We start from the raw sequence: 10,506 nt of genomic DNA, 5'->3' as shown, positions 1-10,506 counted from the left end.
GTGTAAGCCAGTTACACCATCCGTGTAAGCCAGTTACACCATCTGTGTAAGCCAGCTTTCGCATGGGTGCTGGTGCTCTGACCGCAGGCCCTTGTGCTTGCATGCAGGCACTTTGCCCACGGAGCCACTCTTTCAGCCCCAGTTTGAGCGATGATCTTAACACTATTGCTGGCCACCGGATTCTGCTTAAGGGAAGGGCTTATGAGGCTCCACCCCTATCTGAGGAACTCCTGTCCATCACAGCTTCCAGAGGAGAGTTACTTTTCTTTGAGGGTGTGGGTGTTGGTCAACTGGCTCAGAGCCATACACACACAGGTGACATTAGGTGTACTCAGTGGGTTCTTTAAGGAGGAAGAGAAAGCTATGAAGTTGGGAGGAAGACACACGTGGTAATTTGAGTGAGTTAGGGGAAGGGTGTGATCCAAACTGTACGTGTTTGAAATTCTCAAAGAACAGTCACATCCATATTGCAATGATTTCGTTCATTTTAGTAATATTCAAGGTCTTCTGTTTTATTTTCTAGACTTAATACAGGGTTAGAATGTTTACACTTCCCATTCGTACTTTATTTATATTTTCTTTTTCATAAATACTTGTTCAAAAAGATTTAAAAATCATTTGGCACTTTGGTATGCCTTCTAAATGTTAAAAATTAAATAGGCTCATGGAGCAATCAATACTGCTTCGAAACATTTGGTAAATATGGAAAATCATAAAAAGAAAATTAAAATTATTTTATTTTATTATACTTAATTTTATGCATCATCTACTAGAACCACTTAACTTCTTTTTGGTAAATGTAGTTTTACAGTTGCTTGGTTTGAATGTTTACGGCTAGCTCGTATGCGCGAGGCTTTCCCTTGTCTTGAAGATTTCATTTTGACCTGTTTGGTTCCAGACTACAGCGCACATGGAAGCTATGTTCCTAGTGCCTTTAAACTGGGGCTCTCTAGACCTGTTTTCCCTTGGGTGTGTGAGAAAGCCAGGACGTAGTCTGTGTGCTCTGCCCTTGAACACACTTCTCAGGCCTACAGCATCTCCTTTCCTTCCTACCCAGTCTGTTCTTTGGTCTTCTGGTATTTGTTGCTGAAATGAGAAAACTGAGCCTGATTTACCTTCTGTCTCAAGGCAGTCTGTTCTCTCTTTTCATATAGGTAGATATCTCTCTCTCTCTCTCTCTCTCTCTCTCTCTCTCTCTCTCTCTCTCTCTCGTATTCAAAAAACTCCCAAGGAGTTACCAAAATATGAATCTTTTTATTAATTTTGACGGAAGCAGGAAGGGTATTTTAATTTCAGTTTTAAGATACTTTTAGGGTCAATAAAGCTTTCTCGAGACAATTCTGGTTATTGCTTTAGTTCCAGTTATGGAGTGTTCTTCCCTAGAGACTATTTTTATCATAGTTCTCGATGACTTCATCTCTATTTTCTTGCAGTTTGAGGCATTTATGTGAGTTTGCTATAGATGCATAGTTACACTAAGTCAATCACTCTCTTTAAGGAGAACAGTCCTTATGCAGAATCCCCAGATCTAGGGTATGAAGATTAACATGCCAAGAACGGACCCCTGTAGGCTGGCTTCTCAGAAAGACATGGTCCTTTGGAAACTCCATGAAAAGTCATCAGGTGGGTCTGGGGGCAATTGCCCTTCATCTATACCCTGTCAGTCTCTCTCGGCAAGGAGAGGCTGCTGTTTTCCAACCTCTGAAGCAGCCATAGTGAAGTCTTGCTATCTAGGTGTATTCCCCAGGACAGAAAGTGCAGGCTCTGCCCCAGCCCCTATCCCCAATCCTCCGGCCCCCTCCAGTCATGCAGGAAGTAGGGGTAGGGTTGCACAAATCCTGAATTCTAGGCTGCTGGCATCAAGGATCTGCTATGTCCAGTTGCTGTTGTGTTGGGTCCTGGTCTTATCAGGAAGATAATGACACTTCCTGAATCTATAAAATAGACACTTCCTGGCCTATAAAATAGAGGGGCCTGAACATGCGCTGTTCTTCCTGACTCAATGAGGCCCCTCTTTGAGGGATGTAGCAGTATTAAGCTGCTGCCAGAATAGTTTACCCGTGGTCTCCTGCTAGGATGACAACTGTCCTAGCAATCTCCGTGGTCTCCTGCTAACATGACAACTGTCCTAGCAATCTAACTGTCTACCCAGGAACACACAACACTCCTTTGCAAGCAAGTCCAAACTAGCATTAGCTAAATTATCCAAGCTGGAGTGACAAGTGGCCATGTATAATGTTGTGACTAGCCTTCAGATGTCTGTGACTCTTAGCACTAATGAGCAGGAGGATAGGGTCACAATGGAATTTTTTGTGTGAGAGAGAAGGGAAGAGAGGGAGTGGAGGAAGAGGAGAGAGAGAGAATGGGGAGGGAGAGAAGAGAGGAGATGAGGGACAGAAAGTGAGAAAGAGGCAGGGAGAGAGGGAAGAAGATGAAGGAAGGAAGGAAGGAAGGAAGGAAGGAAGGAAGGAAGGAAGGAAGGAAGGAAGGAAGGAAGGAAGGAAGGAAGGAAGGAAGGAAGGAAGGAAGGAAGGGAGGGAGGGAGGGAGGGAGGAAGGAAGGAAGGAAGGAAGGAAGGAAGGAAGATGGAAGTTACCTAGGACTGATTGGCAGACTGCTGACTGACAGAAGTTACCTAGAGTGTGATAGATACTTTAATGACAGGAAATGGAACCACACTGCCCCTAATAAAATTCATGATAAAAAAAAAATCCCAGTTGGGGATATTCCTCATGCTCACTAAGGAATGGGAAGCCGAGACATGGCTCAATCAGTACAGTGTTTGTCAGACCAGCTTGAGGACCTGACTTTGATCCCATGTTAAAAATGTCAGCCCTGGGTTCTGGGGAGATAGCTCAGTGGGTAAACTGACTGCCACCCAAGTCAAAAAATCAAACTTTAGATTCCCAGCACTCATGTAAATGTCTGGCAGCCATTGGAGTCCTTCTCTAAGCCCAGTGTTTGGGAGTCAGGGGCAGGGCATCCTTGGGGTTGGACAGCTGACTAGACTCACTGAATTGGTAAGTTCTGGGTTCAAGAATAGTCCATGTGAATACTTGACATCCAGCTCAGACACAAATGCATGCACACAAGCACAAGCCTCCCTCCCCAACACACACACACACACACACACACACACACACACACACACACACACACACACACAGCTGAGTAGACTGGTACAATATTGTAATCTTAACATGGTGGAACCAGAGACAGGTGGATCCCAGTTTTGCTGGCTGGTCATTGGTGACTAAAGTTCCAAGTCAATGAGAGACACTGTCTCCAAAACCCAGTGGAAGGAACCTGAGGAACACCACTGAGGGTTGACCTCTGACCTCCACATGCATGTGCATGTGCACACACATATGTACATCCCCCAAACACACACACACACACACACACACACACACACGTTTAAAAAAATAGATAGAGAAGGAGGTAGACATCAGACATCAGCAGACAAGGATAAGTGAGAATGGAAATTCTACCTCTTCTCTATGGAAACAAAATGGTAGATACAATCCCTTAGCAGCAAGCCCTTCCTTGCCACTACTGACAGATCTTCCTTCTGTCCCTGGATGAGACAGGAACAAACTGGTGGTCATCCTAGTGTGTTGTCATGATGGTCCTGGAAATGTCTGGTTTCCACCTAATTGGCACTGAGACACTATCTATCCATCAGAATGACAGTTAGCAATCAATTCTAGGACTTGAACTGAAGTGGGCCATGATGGTGTCTCTCTCTTTCTTCCAAAGTCTCCGAGTCACTGGAAGACTTTAGGGTTAAAGATGGCAGTGTCTAGGCCTCAGCTCAGCGGGGACTTCCCTCTGGTCATGTGTTCTCCTAGGTCTGACTCAGGGTTCACCTAGCCCTCCGAGATCCACTCCAGAATCAAGGAGCACATCTCCCGTTGCTCTGGGATCTGGGTGCTTTCTGCAACGCCCACCAGATGCGGTGTGAATGGTCCTTGCCCCTGCATGCTGGCTGCACGGTAAGAGCCTTATAAATAAGATCATGATTCTAAAAGAAGCTGTGGCCAGGGACTTACTATAGGAACTCCATGCCAACTAATACTGTCATAACTCTGCAGATACTCACACTGAAGAATGAGCCTGCCTGCCCTTGAGCCAACGGAACCCAGGGCACACTATAGACTTCAACCACCCTTAGCAGAGTGGGGACTTGAGACTCTCTGCTTGACTTGGCCAAGAGGCTCTAGGTGAGAACTGGTCACATTTGTGCCTGTGGGCTGCATATTACCCCTCACTGCAACCATGTGCCCAGTCTCCGACAATGGCATCTGCTTTTGTTCCTCATTTGCTCTATGGTTCCCCGCGGGAGCTGGAGCCCTGCCCTGAGCCACAGCCTGCTTGGTTGGGCCCTGACAGGCCGCCCATTGCCATCTGCCGGCTACCATCCTCTTTAAACCTGAATGGGGCACCCATGGAATCAGGAAGCTGCCACCTGCCCCGGAGCCCAGCTGCTGCCTAGATGTTGCTGTGGGCCTCCATTTGCCTGTCGGGACCAATCAGATCAGATGAGTGGAAGGGACCCTACAGCTGGGTGAGCCCCTCCATTCTAGCTGTGTGTAAAACAGCTAAAAAACTAAACTCACCATGTGAGTTTGCTTTTCTGGTGAAAATTCTATCCGAGGCTGCAGAAGCTGCAGATAGTTTCTCTGTCATCAAGCGCAAAGCCACTAGAGTTAGCACCAAGCCCGGGCTTTCTTGCTTACTCCTGCTACAATTAAAATGTGGTTCTGGTGCTCAGGCAGTGTTCAAGGGTATGAAGGAAACAGATCCCATAATTTTAGATCTGAGAAAAGGTAGTTCTGAAACAAACCAACAGACTCCAGCTTCAACATGGCTTCAAAGGCAAAGTCCTTAAAATATTTCAAAGGTAGATACTCACTTTCCTGCAGACATAGTACATTTTACGGTGATATAGGCTGAGACATCTAAGATAATCCCGAGACCTGAAAATGTTACCTTGCAGCAGTTCCTCTGGGATCACATGCTTCACACTCACCTTGGCCCAGCCCCTATGTCTGTCATCAATGAGATGACCAACCACAGTGCTGTGGCTGCTTTATCTAGGGTTTAGAACACTCCCAAAACTTGTAGTGTGAATGAATAAATGAATGAATGAATGAATGAATGAATGAATGAATGAACAAAACAGTAAAGTTCGTCATGCATACACATGGTGATTCTGAAACCCGGGAGGAGAGAGTATAGGTGAGCACAGAGCTTCTATTCAGCAAGACAAAGGGCGGGAGATTGGTCACTCAATGATGTGAATTACTCTACACAGTGACTCTACACCTAGAGCAGTTGGCTTCATGATTCCTGGGACTCGCTCTCGTTCACTGTGTTGTCCTGGGCACAAGACTCTAGACCAGTATTTGATAAATGTACTGATACATTGATCACTGGATGGATTTTACTCAGTTGCAAGTTCATGACTGCATGGAAGTCTGTGGCAGAGAGCTGCTTATTTAACTAGCCCTCTAGTTTTAAGATACTATAAACTGTAATTGTAATGGATTTACATTCTCTTAAATACCTTTATCTGCTTCTTCTGGGCTATATCACCATGACAGCTTTTCAGGCACACCCCTCCCTCCCATGGCTGGCATCTCAGGTGGACTTGAATGCCTTTCCTTGTCTGAATGTACAGAGGCTCACCTTCTGACTATGAGGGCTGCCGTTTCTGCCTCTCCCTTCCACTGCAATTTCCACTCAGAGCAAGTCGTCCCTCCTGCTTCTCATGTGGCTGTGGCTCCTCTTTCAGAGCATGGTGCTGTTATTTTTACACATCTAAATGCCAGCAATATCTAAATCCTAGCAATGCCTCTCAACTCCATCATGCATCCCTTGAATGCAGTCCTCAGGACCTCTCAGCACAAGCCAGACATTGCCCAGCATCACTGTGCTGTTTGCATTTCATGGCCCCTGATCACGCTGTAGTGTCTGCCATGTCTTAGGATACAACCCAACTTAGCTGCAGCTTTCCAGAATACAGGAACTAATTCTTAATGTAATTTTGTTTCAAAGTCGCACATCATCCTAGTCACAAAGTTTATATGTATTAATTATATATGTATATATCAGTATATATATATATATATATATATATATATATATATCAAATATATAGATATATATGTATCAACAATCACAATCACACACTGGCCATTACAATGTTCATTACAAAATGGCTATCACAGAGTATATATATACATACACACACACACACACACACACACACACACATATTTTCTTTCAATTTGACCACCTTCCCACAGAACCTGAGCCGAGTGCTGAAATAGCAGGTTTATAAAATAGTTTCATATTCCCCTACATACTTTCTGATCAGTCATCATAGTAAATGTTCTTGACCATTCTACTTTTTGGGTTTGATTTGGGGTTGTCTTATTATAACATTAAACACAAAGTTTTGTTTAAAGAAGCGTCTCCTTCAGTAATTATTGTAAGACCATAGCGAGGCAGAATCCGATTTGTGCAGTTTTTATCCTTTCATCTGAGGGAAGGAGGGAGGGAGGGGGAGAGGGAGGAGGAGGAGGAGGAGGAGGAGGAGGAGCACTAGGAAACTCACAAAGGGAGCTTCTATTTTTCTAAACTCTAAGCTCTGTGAGTGAAAATTCTATTACAAAATAGACAAAGAGGGCTGGTGTGAAAATAACAATGATGGCGACAACAACAGCAATAACAACAACAACAATAACAACGTACCACAAACATAAACATGATATAGCACATGACCTGAGAAAGGCGATAGAGGGTGCGGATCAGATGTGGGCATGATTAAGGAAGATAGCTGGCTTCTTCAGGGGCCAGCAAAGACTTGTGAGCGGGGGATTTGTTACCACGGAACACTGAAGCGGACTATGGGCACTCCCTCTGGCTTTCTGACTGCAGTAAAGCCTCCTTACATGCAGGGCCTTTTCTTAACTTTCACCTTGGTTTGGTCTTGGGAGCCCCCCAGACATCCCCAGAGAAGGCCAACTCACCCTCTTCCTCGAAAAGAAGGCCCATGTGTTCCTCCGCCTCTGCCTCTTTCTTCCCGCCATCAGCTTTGATCAGCTGAGCAATATTAAAACACCGTTTGTAGAAGTGATTCCTCACCCACTTGTCTTCAGAATTATCGAAATAACAGGCCAGAGCATACAGGTTGTTATATACCTCTTCATAGTATCCTTTACAAAGAAGAAAAATCATAGTGCATCAGAGACACGGCTTAGTTTATATGAACATGATACTGCAAATTACTTCTATATTTTTCTTAAATACATGGCCAATGCCTTGAAAATGAAATCTAATGCACAATGTCATTTATTTTAACTATTAAAATAATTAATCAAAGGATACGTGCGTAAGACAGGCAACAAACATCTTTCCAAAAAATGCAGACACACTAGAAACTGAGACGTAGTTGGTTGAAGTAGGACTTCTTTATACAACAGAAGCAGGGTGTCTGTTAGCAAGGTTCCTTTTCTCTTGGAACAGGAGGCTAGTGGTATCACTGTGGGAGATGAGGGGAAGGGAGGGGGTGGGGGAGGGGAGGACAGGAGAGGACAGGGGAGGGACTATTCAAAGTCCCAGTGATGGGTCTAAAGGCATGTAACACTAAAGCCTGGTAAACTCAGGGTTTCTAAAGCATGACGAAATAAAGGAGGGGATGGGAGATGAGGGATGGGGGATGGGAGCTCCAGGACTCCTTTACCAACAGGATAACACGGCTGATATGTACAGGAGACTCAGGTCAGGATGGTCTCCGTACTTCATTCGTTTTCTACCAATATTTCTAGAGATACAAGTGTGAAGTGATGCTAAAAAAGATAGACTGCTGTGCTTCTGTCTCGAGGTTTTTAAATTGAGAATGTGTACATACAAGCCATTCTTTTCACTCAAACTCCTGGTAATTTGTTACATGCATCCTTGTACTTTGCACATACATATGTCACACCAAGAGTATGCCACTAAACTGCGAGCCCCTATTGTGAATGATGCTGCAATAGTGTACTTGAGCAAAGATGTCTCTGTGGTAAGAACTGTGCCTTGATCCTGTAAATCAAATGGCCTACACAACCCTCAAAGGTGACATTCTTCCTGCCTCTGCCCACCAAGACCTGACATTACAGCAGTGAGCCACTGTATTCACGACTAAATTGCTTTTAAACAAGTCATTATGAAAAGAGATTGCTGATGCCAACTTCTCTATATTACTAGGAGGGTCAGCTCCTAAAATGACCATAATTGTGGACAATATTATCTATCCATATGTTGTATGAAATTAAATGAAAAAACCAAGAACTATCCTGAACATACAAAAGGTAGCAACCAAGAGCTGTACGTAAGTCACTTCATTTTTTCAAAATCACTTCTTTGTGTGTATATGTGTGAATAGAGTGGAGTACACGTGTGTGTGCACCCATGCACACATTTGTAGAGGTATCTTCCTCAGTTGCTTGCTGCCTTATTTCCTTGAGGTTGGGTCTCTGTCTCCAGGTTCAAAAACCTGGAACTAGGTTTGCCTGCTTTGTTAAGACTAGGGTGGCTAACCATTCACAGTGATCCTCTTGTCTCTGCCCCCATCTCCACTGGTGTTACAGCAACATTCAGCCATATTTAGTATTAGTCAGGGTTTCTATTGCTGCAACCAAGGACCATGACCAAAACCTAGTTGGAGTGGAAAGGGTTATTTGGCTCACACGTCCAGATCATAGTTCATCATTGAAGGAAGTCAGGGCAGGAACTCACACAGGGCAGGAACCTGGAGGCAGGAGCTGATGCAGAGGCCATGGAGGGGTGATGCTTACTGGCTTGTTCCCCATGGCTTGCTCGGCCTGCTTTCTGATAGAACCCAGGACCACCAGCCTAGAGGTGACACCACCACAATAGCTGAACCCTCCACCATCAATCACTAATTATGAAAATGCCTTATGTTATGGAGGTATTTTCTCAATTAAGGTTTCCTCTCTTCAGATAACTCGCTTCTGTCAAGTTGACGAGCTGGCACATCCAGCTTTTCCTCGGGTGCTGGAAGTCTAACTATACATTTGCACAGGGAAGAACTCTCCATAGAGATATTTTCTCAGCTCCTCAAGACACTTCTAAATACCACACCTTTTTTTCTTAACAGAAACTTCTCACCTACTCTGAATAGACTAGTAAAGTATAGCTTATCCTACAGAAACTTCCCACCTACTCTGAATAGACTAGTAAAGTATAGCTTATCCTACAGAAACTTCCCACCTACTGTGTGTGGACTAGAATAGTTTATCAAATGTTTCATTTTTCCTGATTGGAGTTTCTGTTTACAGACTCAAGGTATGTCAACTTTCTATTTTTACAAATGTGTATCTAAACATTTTGTTTTTTTAGTAAATTGAACTGTAATTTAAAATATTCTCAACATATATGCAGAGTATGTTTTAAAGTAATGAGTTGTAATTATGTAAGTTGCCAGGATTCTGTAGTTAAAACCTGCCAATGAGCTGAGCTATTTTTCTGTAACCACATCTGTACTCTTCACAGTCTAAGTAGCCTGCTCTCCTCGAGAGAGCCACGCAGGTATCATCTGAGGATGGAAGTTCACCATGGGTTTGCTCTTCAGGCTCTCTGACCTGTACTCTAAGAATGGGATTCTCTGCTACAGTAAGTTTGAGACATCCTCTTGCTAATTTTCTCCACTCAGTGAAATAACACAATACACAAAGGTGTACACAATGTTTGGGTAAATGGTGCAGAATCAGGATGCTTAAGCCCAGAGCTAATTAACCCGGAGTCTTCCAGACTTACTTGACTCCGTGATGTTTTCCCCATTTCTCTACTTTGCATAAAACTTACGTTGTGTGAGAGTCCACTTGAGTCTAACAGACTTTGTGTGTATTAAATGAATGTTGCCAGAAGACAACGCAGCTTCAACCTTCAACCACAATTTGCAAGTCAAGTGTAAGAGACTTTGAGTTTTTGCTGCCTTCAGTTTGCTCTCACTATTAGTGCCACTTTTCCTCAAGACACTTAGAAATAACATTCCAGGTGTCATGGAAAAGTCTCATAGCAGGGACTATGAGATGTGTCTGAGACAGGTATGTTAACCTATGGAAGATAACACCAAAAGGAAGGACTAGGTTGCTTTAAATAGTTTGGTATAAAGCAACAAGTGGTGCTGGTGATTTAAATAACACCAATGTTACTGTTACACATCTGCTGTGCTGTGCACATCTGCTGAAGGTGAACTGGTGCAGACAACCACTGTTCCTGCCACAGATGAGGCAGCATTGATGCAGATGACCACTGATACTCCACAGCTAGTATGAAATGAGATTCACCATGGCCCTTGATGGGTGGATGGGTGGATGGTTGGGTGGGTGGATGGATGGGTGGGTGGATGGATGGATGGATAGATGGATGGATGGATGAATGGATGGATGGATGGGTGGGTGGGTGGATGGATGGATGGATGGATGGATGGGT

The 10,506-nt window shown here is 44.1% G+C and overlaps 1 protein-coding gene across 1 annotated transcript in view; it reads right to left on the bottom strand.

The window, feature by feature from the left end:
• Positions 1 to 10,506, bottom strand: part of Ttc29 (tetratricopeptide repeat domain 29) — a 185,723-nt gene that overhangs the window by 139,682 nt on the left and 35,535 nt on the right. Inside the window, exon 7 of the mRNA XM_021220729.1 lies at positions 7,038 to 7,223. Coding sequence (XP_021076388.1) covers positions 7,038 to 7,223 — 186 coding nt within the window. The remainder of the gene's footprint in view (positions 1 to 7,037; positions 7,224 to 10,506) is intronic.

This window comes from Mus pahari, chromosome 20 (assembly GCF_900095145.1).
Source record: "Mus pahari chromosome 20, PAHARI_EIJ_v1.1, whole genome shotgun sequence".
NCBI lineage: Eukaryota > Metazoa > Chordata > Mammalia > Rodentia > Muridae > Mus > Mus pahari.
The sequence above is the reverse complement of the archived record's forward strand: the minus strand, read 5'-3'. Positions and strand labels throughout refer to the sequence as shown.